This window comes from Genypterus blacodes, unplaced genomic scaffold (assembly GCF_046128005.1).
Source record: "Genypterus blacodes isolate CSIRO-AG114 ecotype Tasmania unplaced genomic scaffold, CSIRO-AGI_Gbla_v1 ptg000045l_1, whole genome shotgun sequence".
NCBI lineage: Eukaryota > Metazoa > Chordata > Actinopteri > Ophidiiformes > Ophidiidae > Genypterus > Genypterus blacodes.
In genome coordinates this window covers 2716505-2729194 of record NW_027466858.1, presented here as the reverse complement: position 1 = coordinate 2729194, position 12690 = coordinate 2716505, and the positions used below count along the sequence as shown (strand labels likewise).

General features: G+C 44.0%; 1 protein-coding gene across 1 annotated transcript; it reads right to left on the bottom strand.

Moving 5' to 3' along the window:
* Nucleotides 1-8724: 8724 nt before the first annotated feature.
* On the bottom strand, nt 8725-12690 carry LOC143000241 (corticotropin-releasing factor-binding protein-like). The gene is made up of 7 exons (XM_076149490.1): nt 12594-12690; nt 12327-12414; nt 11676-11833; nt 11152-11362; nt 10098-10252; nt 9298-9418; nt 8725-9111 (listed from the first exon to the last, which is right to left on the bottom strand). Exons 1-7 carry the CDS (start codon nt 12672-12674, stop codon nt 8957-8959), a joined length of 969 nt encoding a protein of 322 aa, XP_076005605.1. The 5' UTR covers nt 12675-12690; the 3' UTR covers nt 8725-8956.

Genomic DNA, 12690 nt, shown 5'->3' with positions numbered 1-12690 from the left:
ACTGAGCCACACAGGGAGATCTCACTCTTGATCTTTTGCTGTTAACGCATCAGACCCAGTCAGTATCGGGTCAACAGCAGCAGAATAGTGTGTGTGTGTCTGTTGTTGTGTATAATAAGGTCTCTTGTTTAGGTTTACTTACAGCAGCTTCACCAATAATCATGAATCCTCCCTAACATTCAGGAGCTGAAACACGACTGAAGGTGAAATCCGCCAAAGCTCTTTAAATCCCAAATAACAACTTCATAGACTCATAATTTCCAGATCCAGATGTTTCACCATATGAACACAAAGCACCCCTGGGTGGGCACCAAGAACAATCATATTTAGCAGAAGGCCTGTGTTGTTACACACTCCTTGCATCTGGAGCTACTTTAGCAGAAGTTAATTGGGACATTTGCAGTATTTTATATATTTAAACACATTTAAACCTGGTCTGTTTATAATATTTAATTACAACAAACAAAACCCATTTCAATAAAATAAGAACATGAAAGAACTCATATTAAAGCTGCTACAACATAAGACCCGACACACGTTTGAGCTCATTAAAATATAATTAGTCTTTATTCCTGCAAACACCAGATAAAGGTCAAAAACATCTATAAATAAAAATATGTCTTAGACCATGTTGGTGATGAGCATTAGTTGTGACTCTCTTACTTCATGAGTCAATGACGCCTCTGAGCTGCGATCCAGACTTTGTAGGTTCTGTGAGGGCATCTGTACATCTGTGCAACTGTTGTAGTGTCCTGCCACCCAGTGGTCGTGGGTGGCGTTACCTCATAGTGCATCTGCGAGCCAAGCTGTTCCTTTATTCCATTCATGAGAGAGAGACATATGAGCAAGTGATTAATGTTCCCAATCTTCATGCAAACTGTTCCCAGGGAGTGTTGCCAAGTGTGTTCTCAGTTTTGCGTGGCACTAAAGTGGAAGTGGGGGTGTATAAGTTGTAAGCGTTTGCCTCTCAGTGGGGGGCGGCACCACAGATTGACCAACACGCCTCATGTTTCTGAGGGACAGATGGGCGACAGTGAGCTGACATGTCTCACAGCAGCAGCAGTGTCACATCGCAGCCCTTTTCCAGTCAGAAAGCCGTCTGGAGCTCAGGCACTGATGAGCGTGACGGAGGAAACAAACTCACTCCAGACTGTTTAACCTCAAAGTGTCATAAAGGAAGGGTTTCTTTACATACTCCCTGTTTTATCTGCTATTCTTCCTCCTGGGGGAAACCGTTGCTCTGCTTCACACACTAATGGAAGAATGGAAGAATGGACTCTGAGTCATACAACACAACATGAATACACACCTGGGAAGGAAATCTATTATAGGATGAACTTGACATAAATCTTTAACACAGAAGCATCGTGAGATCACCGTTTAGTGTGTGTGTGTGTGTGTGTGTGTCTGTGTGTGTGTGTGTGTGTGTGTGTGTGTGTGTGTGTGTGTGTGTGTGTGTGTGTGTGTGTGTGTGTGTGTGTGTGTGTGTGTGTGTGCCTCTTGAATAATCCAGTCACACAGTCTGCGGGTGTGTATCTGTTACTTGAGCGTTTGATACTTAATCTGGAGTGTGTCCTTGCGTAGGTGTGTGTGTGTTCGTCCATCTCAACATAAACCGTGATGTCAATTACACTGTAAGAAGCTTAGTGACGCGTTCAGGGACGCAGTGTATCAAATATTAATTAGACAATTAGCTTTGCATCTTACACACAGCAGTCAGAAACAAAGTATTCAGCCACATCTAAAGACTGAGACAAGTAAAGCATCATGTGACTGACTTCATCACGTCCCATTATAGTTGTGTGTACATGCAGAACACCGCCGAACACAACAGCGCCTGATAAATAATCCGTTTGTGGCGTTAAAAGGTTGAACGTTGTTGCCTGTGAGCTCGCTGGTCTAACAGCCAATTAGTTGCTTCCTCCAGCATCTGTGGCATTCAGCCAGAGAGGAAATGTGCTGCAGTAAAGTTCAGGGTTAAAGAAAGCAAGAGTGCAGTACTAATAGATAACAAATACACACACACTGACATTCACAGCACCTTCATTAGACTTTAACAAAGTATAAGGATCCTCAGGAGTGAAGGATTCACACTGAGGCAGGTGAAGTCTGTTGATTTCAGCTCTCTGGGATGTGGAAGGAGTACAAGAACTGATTTTGTCCTTGAGTATCAAGTAGAGAACTGGAATAAGAAGGTTTATACAGGCAGTCAGAGGCACACAGAGGAGTTAGGCATCATACATGTCAACATACATGTCATCATTCAGGTGTAACAGAAGAATCACAATGTGTGTTCATCAAAGTCAATCGAAACTCAGTGGTCATAAAGTTCTAACATAATAATAATGAGGTCAGCGTAAAAGGAGAGTAAACTGAAAACACACAGCAGATAAGTTCAATCTCAGTCAGACGTATTGTGACCTTTGTACCTCTGATTAAATGTGCAGCCAGTAAACATGTATTTATACTGCAGCAATTAGGTTTATAGTCTTTACAACGATGAAGATCAGCTCCAATAGGATCAAACACTCCTCACCTCACTCAGGCTGGTGATTAACCAGGCAGCATACCGAGCTTCGCCTCCTGTGCGGGGGCCTTTGTCCGGGGGTCAAAGGTCAAACCAGAGTCCTTATGTGAGAAGGGAGAATTAACACTGAATGAAAACAGAATCAAAATATTGTGTTTGGGTGAAACGTCCTGTTGTTCTTCACAGCGTGTAATCGAGGCTCAAAGCAAATTATCAGTTTAAATTCCGGTGCTTTGGGAGGATTTTATAAATACTCAGCCTGGGAAATAAACAAAGCAACAAAAGCTGCTCAGGTAATCATTGATCGGTCTGAGCTAAACAAACTGTGGCACTGGAGTAAAGTGGACTGATGATGGATCGGCACTGTAGAGAAATATCCACATCAGTTTCAATGTAAAGTAAAGACAGCTGGACACGCCCTGGACACTTTGGTATTAAACCAGTGGATGAAGTATTATGTTGAGGCTATAAACACACCAGGAAGTAGCTAAAGTCCACTTTGACACCGGAGGCCGGACAGCGTCTCTGTTCTCTACACTTCCTCATTCATCCGGAGGTTCACGATGAAGCCGTTTGTGTGTTTGGTTGTCATCAGTGCGATGCTGTCGGCAGGTAAGTGAGGCCAACGAGCGCCGAGACAAAGCTGAGAGTTGAGTTGAGTCGATGCCCTGTCGGTGCTTTACGCTGTCCTCTGTCTGCAGTGTGTGGACTCAAGTGTTTCACCTGCTGGAGTGTGAACCCAGGCACCTGTGACCGCATATGGCCCTGCCCGGCTCATTACGACCGCTGTGCCTCCTCCATCGGTGAGATCGAGCGAAATGATGTTAACGTCTTCATCCTCAGCGTTGTCATGACACAGATGGATGATCTATGTTTTGTGTTTCAGTGTCTGATAATCTGATCAGCATGGAATGCATGAGGAGCGACATGTGTAACCGTGTGTACTCAGTGGGAGTGCAGTGCTGTAGTGAAGACCTCTGCAACGGAGCCAAACACGCTGGACTCTACGCTCCTCTCCTCCTGGCGCCCTTCATCGCCATCATTACACTCTTCCTCTGAAGCCTCAACCTCTTTCTACTTCTCTGAAAGTTTGTTGGTCTCATGGGCGGTTGGAAGCAGTTGGCGAAGCTTTTAAGCAGCTGTGATCTTGTGAATGCATTTGGATGCATCTGGAAGGCCTCAGATCTACAGGGAGATAATAGATTTATGTTTTAAAACAAGAGCGGATATCTATTTGATGGTTACTTGTACAGTGAAAATTCCTCTTAGAACCTTTTATTAAACCTAAAGTGGCAAAAAAAAAGGCAATCATATGTTGCTGGAAAACATTAACTGTTGAATAAATGCGATTTAACATCACAAGTCCCTAACTGCTGTTCATATTTGATCCCCTGTTTCCTCTCAGACTGGAAGGAATAACTACGAACTGTAAAGCTGTAAAAGCTCAGATAAAGAAATGATAGATTCTCTGATCTGGTTCATCTGAGGGCACGATGGCGACGACTCATGGCGACGCTCCAAAGCTTTGCCGCTCCTTTGTTTGTTTACCTTGAATGGATATTGTGTAATTTATGGTAATTGTAAACGGCATTGTATTGACTTTATAATGGAACTCACACTTGTTGAATTGAATGTGAACTTGAGTCATCCTGTGGTGTGTTTGGTGAAACCGGGCAGTAGAGGGCGCAATAAGCATGAAATGACAATGGGGCCAATAGAAAAGAGCAAAAATTAGTTTCATATATACATGAGTGTGTGTGTGTGTGTGTGTGTGTGTGTGTGTGTGTGTGTGTGTGTGTGTGTGTGTGTGTGTGTCTGTGTGTGTGTGTGTGTGTGTGTGTCTGTGTGTGTGTGTTTGTGTGTGTGTAAATCAGCCCAAAACAAACTATTATCGTATTAACATTCTCTGGCTTAAACCATTGTTGACATTGTTTGTATAAACATGAGCCACATGTTTGTTTTGGCCAACAAATCATAATCACAGTTTTTTAACTACTAGTTTCTGTCCATTCTGCTGCACATCTTGAAAGACAGGTTTGTGTGATCAAAGAGTAAATATGATTTGATTTAAGGATACGGTTGAATGCAGAACAAAGAAATGATTGGTAATTAATAATAGTTAATTATGTAAATATGTCTGTTTGTCATACGATCAGTTTTGAGGTTATAGGTTGTGTTTCTGTGTAAAATACAGTAAAAGAAATATGAAGTGTATTTTATGAGGAGTGGTCCCTTTAAGAATGTTAAATTAATGCTGTTATATAACACATAAACAGTGCTGTTGGTCAGGTGGTACGATCCATTTCCAAAGTGGCCTCTTACACAGTGACGCCACAACACACACACACACACACACACACACACACACACACACACACACACACACACACAGGCTTTTGTTCAGGCATCTTTGAGCCAAATGTGGTCTAGTTAAGAAACACAACCACTAAAATATGGACAGTTTGACATCTTAGGTTTGGGCTTTCTGCAACTAATTCCCATCCAAATTCTTCTCTATGAAAACCACACAAGAATTTTACATAATGAACCTAACATCCTACAACCACAACATGATAGTTACACAGATACAATTTTAGATAAGTCAGTGAATCTGTCAAAGCTCAACCAACTGAAAATCACAAACACAAGCCTCAGTATCAAATCAATGTAATATGCAGTAATATTGGACTAAATCACATCAGTGTGCAGTGTTTGCTCTTGGTTCAGCTACAAATCCTGCAGACCAAAGGACAGCCTGGTGTTTTTGAACTCAGAAACACGTGTCTTAATATTTATTGTGAATGGAAAGTGTTAGTGGAGTGAGGAGAAGACAGAGAGCCTCCAGTGAGGTAATGATGATGTCATGCTCTTTCCATCAATCATGCAAATCTTAACCATCTCCATAACAGTGGGGGTTTGTTGGCTGCCAGTCCGTCCAGCGTCGCACACGAGCCAAGCTGTCAGGTAGAAGCATCAACATGTTTGATTGTTCTGGCTCCTCTTCCTCTTCCCAGAGATCGTGTTATTCCTTTGCTTTGCTGGATTTACTGCAGGGATTGTAAAAATCTCATCTGTTGATTGCAAACCCCCAGATGCTGCAGAGGCACTGAGCCGCTTCTTCTTCTTCTTCCCCCAACATTAACATTAATTCACAACACTTCAACGCCTTTTAAAAGCAAATCGCACAGCTCTGTCCCTTTACGAGGGAATGATTCAAAACATCTGAAACAGGCAGCAATATGGCATTGATATATTATTAAGATACCAAGGAACTAGCTCATTCTGGTTTTGAAGGCAGCTGCTGGCCCTCCTCCTCCTCTCTGCACAACACCTGACACCTCACCAACCTCTCAATAAGAAACACCTACTGACCATTACATCACCTATAGGACATTGATGTTCAAACTAACTCAATACAAACATACAGTACATACACACACACACACACACGCACACACGCACACACACACACACACATACACACACACACACACACGCACCGACACACACACACACACACACACACACACACACACACACACACACACACACATACATACATACATACATACATAGAATCTAACATTTGGTATTAGTTTTGCACTAATTTGTGGTGTAACAGCTTGTGTCGGGGGAGGTTTGTCTCCAGCTGCCAGACCTCCACAGTTGAGTAAAATATTATCATGACCGATAGGAATCATAGCCAAAACTATAAATATATGATCCGGGTTGTAAGTCCCCATTAAAGCTTTGCTTTGACAATAACAACATCTGGAGTATAACTGTAGCTGTTCAGCTGCTCAGGGAAAGTGTGACTCTGTAACGTTCACCTTCATATATGATCTTCATATCTTACACACTATCTGCATTCATTACTCATCAAATGTGGGAGGATCTTCATTTAAGTCCTCCTAATAATGTAAAAGCTGCTTCAACTAATAATATATAACATTCAGCTTATTCTTGTCAATACTGCACTTCTAAAAGTGAGTTCACTCCAGTTAGTAATAAATTCTTAGTAAGAGATTTGTTCATGTGATCCATCAGATCAGTCAAAACCAATTTTCCTGGAGCATTCGAGGAAGAAGATGTGAGGAAGAAGGAGGTGAAGAAGAAGTCAAAGTTAACAAGATCTGCAGAAATAATAAAGTCTCTGATGATGAGTCTGCAAAAACAGGGGGGGGGGGGGGGGCGTGATGGTTCAGGTCGGTCGCTGCCTGGGGTCTGGACGTCTTACAATCGTTCAGGGAACAATGAAACCAAAATTGCTTCAAGAACTTTTACAGGAAAATATGAGGGTAGAGGTCGACCATCTGAAGATTAATGGAAGTTAGATGATGCAAGAAGACAACGGCCCCCAAAACCTGCATCGTGATGAGTCAGAGAACAGACATGAAGCCTACAGGGGTGAAGGGTGTGTGACCTGGAGTCGGCTGCTGTTCTGAGAAATCCCCCAAAGGTAATAAACTGAAGCAGCTTTTGGGAAGGAATTGTCTTAAAATTCCTCCTTGCTAAGTCTGATCAGCAGCTCCAGTAAATATTAGGTGGAGGTTTAAACGTCTAAATTCACTCACACAGATTATGGTAATCCGTGTGCTAATTCCACGGTGCCACTGCGTCTTAAACTAGATCAACACTTCCTTCACACCTCCCATGTCCCCCATGTTTACAGGAATGTGACAAAGACTCAGCGAGCAGTCAGTCATCACCAAACCAGAAACAGCTGGACCACATCCAGCTCTGAGCTTCAAGGAGAGAGGAAGAGAGACGATACTGTGTTTGTCTGTGTGTGTGTGTGTGTGTAGTGACAGAGAGAGAGAGAGAGGCAACCACTGCATCTCCATGTTGAGACCCTTTTCAATAGCAAAGCAGACTGTATGGATGTGAGACCTGGACCCTCTTCAGCCAACATCTCAGATCTTCTGGAGGCATCTTCCATGTGAGATGCCTCCAGAAGATCCTCTGCATCACACAGAGGAGCTGGAACACAGTGAGGAGTCTAACCTGAACCACCATCAGCTCAGGTGGCACCCACAGAGAGGGGGTTCAAGGGCCAAAAGGAGAGCAGGCTGAGGAGATGCCACATCAATCCCTCTTCACTGGAGGAGCCCTCTTCCTCTTCCTTCTTGCTGTGCCCAGAGCCAGAAACTAATAATCAGACTTTATCCCTCTCAACGGCATCCAAAGTGTTTTCTGTTTCCTAACGAAGATTGAAAATTGCAACACTTCAAGCGCAAAAAAACACATCCGCTCTGCTTAATTGAATCATCACAGCTGAGCAGGTTTGAGATTAATTCCACGTAAGGAGAAGATCAAAAGTGAGCCAGTGAGAAGGATGTCGAGAGGAATGAGGGCGCTGAGGCTTGTGGGATAATCCCATTAAGAGCTGCACGTTCATTCACACTGAGCATCCAGTGCGGGAGCTGGAGATGAACATGAAGCACTCTGTGATTAGCCAGGGGTCACAAACAAAAATGTATTTCACCGTTTAGGAACCCCAAGTTTTCCATCTTCCCTCTACAAGCTCGTCTAATTATGGATCTGATCCCTGATCGACCACTGTGAACGTCATTTCAGAGTTTGTCGCCCGAACAGATTGGATTACACCGAATAAGAGAAGTACGTGCGTCACCGTGTTCTACTGATTGCCAAGCATAGAGAGAGAGAGACACACACACACACACACACACACACACACACACACACACACACATTACACATACGACACACACACAGTTCATTACTGGGTAAACATCTGTGACAGCCTCTCTGATTATACTAATGCTGTTTTACCCAACACAGATTTCTTATGTATTCTTGTAGAACCTTGGTTACATGCATGCAGGGGCGCAGCTAGAGATCTTGGGGCCCCTGAACACAGATCACCTGTCGCCACCTCACGTCATACAATCACACAATCACACTCCAATCATACTGAGACACTGTTCACACTGAGAAGAGTTGTGTTCACTCTATGTTATGTGGTTCTATGTTGTGTATTGATTGTCCTGTTTGTTTGACTGTGGCATAATAATGTTGTTTCTTTCGGCAGCAACATGACGCTGTGCTATTAGATACAACAAAGCTCATAGAAACTGGGAGACAAAAGTTCTTATTCATGCAAGTCACATTTATTTGTATAAGGTTCAGGCAAAATGAACAGAAGTGATGGAGAAAATGTAAAACGCTCCAAAGAATACAAAATGATACAAACGATGAAGAAGAGGAGGTTTTGAAAACAAAACGACGTGGCCAAAAACATTCGCCACAGAATTCCAGAATTAAATATAAAAAGATTTAAGATTTCATTAAATCCGCCTTTTTCCCATAAATCTAAAGAACAACGACTGTGAAACGTAACTTTTTGAAATAAATACTCCCGTGATGAAAGATTACATAATTACATCGTAAACAAGACTTGTGGCCGTCTCATTCCACGCTGCAGAAGTCGTCCAGGCTGTTCTCTCTGATCTTGGGGAGCTCGTTGCGTTCCAGCAGGCGATACTGGAAGGAGACGCGGTTGATGTAGTTCCCGCTGGACACCAACCGCACCACCGAGTTATCACAGCCGATCTTCATCTGGGCTACAGAGGGGAGAGAGACGGAGGCTTTACACAGGAGCAGATGGAAGCTTAGTGTGGTATAGTGTAACTAAAGCAATGAACGTGTTGAGTCCTGATGTTGTGCCTGTAAAGCCCTTTGAGACATGAGATACTGGACTACAGAGATAAGGTTGACTTGAGTTGACTTGTCTTGATGTGCGGCCTCACCCAGTCCACTGAGGGAGAAGCAGAGGTCAGCTACAGGGAACATCTTGGAGGTGTCCACCCCGTTCCCCCCCAGCAGCTCCACATAGTCACCGGACCTGGAGCAGCCCGACCACACCTGCCTCTGCAAAGAAAGGGAGTCAGTCGGTGAGTCCACAGCCTCACCGACAAACACACACACTCTCTCTCAGCGTGTTTATCTCCTCACATTTCATCGCGTCCTTTCACACACTTCACATCTCCTCTCAGCGGCACGGCGATGCTGCGCAGCTGTCCACTCTAATAAGCGACGGCCTTTGAAACGGTGACATTTTCATTTTGGATACCTTACAAACTTTGCTCAACATTCGACCTAACGAAGAAGAACCCGAGCTGTTATATTTGGCTCGGCAAACGCAAACATTACAGTTCATCATAATGTCAACAATCTGGCAGCAAATGTCCAAGCGGCTGCCAAAAGCTCCAGGAGTCATCTTTGTTTTGTTCAGACCCTTTTTCAACAAATCCCTGCTCTGCTCCGACACAGGAGACTTCATATTGTCTCTGCTAATTCAACTCTATTTCATGCAGACGTATAAATCAGCTCCATTGTTTTGGTGCTCTGTAGAAATGTGATTATGTGCGTTCTGATGTTTTGTCCTCCTGGAGTGTCATTTAGTTCAGTCCACTTATTACATCATGCTCATTCAGAACCATTGTCATTCTGTAACTCTTAAGGTACTTATTCTTAGTTAACATCTGTCTTTCTGTTTGTCAGCCCGTCTGTCTGTCTGTCAGCCTGTCTGTTTATCTGTCTGTCTGACCTGTGGGCTCAGCTCGTTGCTCTTGGCCTGCCCCAGGCTGAGCTCTGTCAGCCGGATCTCTACAGGGTAGATGATGGAGAAGCTGCAGTTCCTACGCTGGTGTGGCATCACCATGGTGAAGCTGCCCTCTGGACTCTGGGACATGATGTTACAGGCTGTAATAGAGCACACACACACACAGAGAGAGAGAGAGAGAGAGAGAGAGAGAGAGAGAGAGAGAGAGAGGTATGCATACTGTTCTGCAACATTCTGGTGAAGAATTAGCAGAGCTGGAGACAGACTGGTTCTTTGTGAGAGGTATCGGGGCACCTAAAGGTCAGAGGTCCCCAGTGTTTTAAAAACTTGATTTGTTTCTACATCTGAAACATTTGTAACAACACTGTGATGGTTATGTTGTTAGACAGAGAGTTCACTCAGTCTGGGAGAGCAGCTGGAAAACAGGTGCCTCCGTCTCGCTCGCCCTCTTCCTGACGCTCTCGACCTGATTAAAGCTCCACACACACGACACACACGCTGGCACCAAACCCTCCACACACTCCACTGAGTCAGGTGTCTTTGGATGCAACCCACAATTATTTTCCTTATAACTCTATAACTTTGCCTCCTTCATTATTGCGTTGGTCTATAAAGCAACAATAAAGAGTCAAAATAAATTGACAGTGTTAGGACACAGGAAGGAGCATGAAATATGCACAAGAGCATGAAAGCAAAACTTCATTCATTGGGTCACCTGAGGCCCAACACGTCACTGAACTGTTTCAGGTCATGTTTCCTGTTCAGCATTCATCGTGGAGGAGCAGATGACTTCACTTGTGCCCTTAGTTAAGGTCAGGGGCATCTGCTAGGGGCTGTTTCTACGGTAACAGACCTTACAGAGGCCAAATGTTGAGTTCAATCAAATCGTGGGTTAGAAATAAGAGATTAAATGCTACAGTGGTAAAAGTGTGATCATTCTAAAATGTTCAAACTGTATCTTATCCCCTGTAAAGTGATATTATTCATCTTACTCTCAAACGTTATGATCACAATCTGATTTCCCAGGCGTCTCACTTACGGAAGGGGTTGTGCAGCTTTTTGACGAGCAGCGTGAAGCCGCTGTCTGGGCTCTGGATGCGGAAGAAGACCATGGCCACGTTCTGCGAGGAGCGGCTGGCGACGCCCGGGGCGGCAGACGAGCAGTAGTCTGTGTAGCGCTGATGCAGAGGCAGCGGGTGGTCGTGGCTGCTGGGGAACTTCTCTCCCTTCAGAACCCAGCCGTCAAATATCTGAGGGAGGACGGCAGGACACATAGGGATCATCATGACATCATCAATAGCAGCAAAAACAAGCTTTACTGATTAAGGTACAAGAAATACCTGTAAGGGTTAAAGGTCATACTGAGCACCGACACTGATTTGAGTCAATCAGTGTTTTTGTTCCTGAGAGGATGAAGCTCGTCTCATAGTTCATTTAATATTAAAAGATTTTAAAACAGCTTGGAGTAGATCTAATGCTTGGTGTGTGAGTGTGTGTGGGATGGTGTTTGGCGGTGTGGAGTGCTGACGTGCGGGAGTTATTTTTGGGTGAGCGGTGCCAAACCTTGATGAAGTCTCCAGCCGCACAGTCGATGTCCACGTCAGACAGCTCCAGGCTGATGACCTCACTGGGCTCAGCGATGACGAAGGCGGCACAGGCCAGCTGAGCCCGAGAGGCCACGAAGGTGAAGATGCCATCAGTGGCCAGCATATCCAGGCATCCTACACACACACACACAGACACACACACACGCACACGCACACGCACACGCACACACACGCACACACACACACACACACACACACACATAAATTGTATTAAATCACAATGACTCATGTTCACTTTACATTGAAACTCACAAACTCAAATAGAATACAGAAATAATAATAAAGTGTAGATCAATAAAGTGTTAATCGAATTTCTGAGTGAACCTACCATACTATAAATGATGTGAAATTATACTACAACCACTATCTAATGAAAATAAACTATAAAGATATAAAGTACATAATAATAAAGTAATAAATAAATAAAGTGTTAAGTGAAATCTGAGAGAACAATTGAGTAAAACACACAATAGTGCTGTACATACATGCATGTGTATTGACTCACTGGCTGATTGATCAATTTAGTCAAGTGGCACTTCCATCATGTCTAAGTTTGATCCTGTTAAACTGTTTGTTCCCCACATGTTGGTCTTTGTTTCTTACTTACTGAGAGATCTGCGGAAAACAAAATCCTCTGATTCTCTCTTCTGGTCCAAAGTGAGCAGAGAATATAATCCCTCTGACGCGTCGTTGTCCTGAGGAATCAAACATGACGGCAGAGCTCAGGTGACAGACTGACAGACTGACTGACAGACTGACAGACTGACTGACTGACTGGACTCACAAACTTGACACACACTCCGGCTTCAGCCTCTCTAACTGTGTCTAAGTCACAGCCATTCATCTCTCACAAACTCATCACAGTGAATCATACCTCGATATAGCGACTGAGCGCCGTCCGGGATGAGAGGGAGATGAGGAAGAGGAGGATGTGTGCGCGCGGAGCCCCCGTCATGATGAAGGCGCGTCTC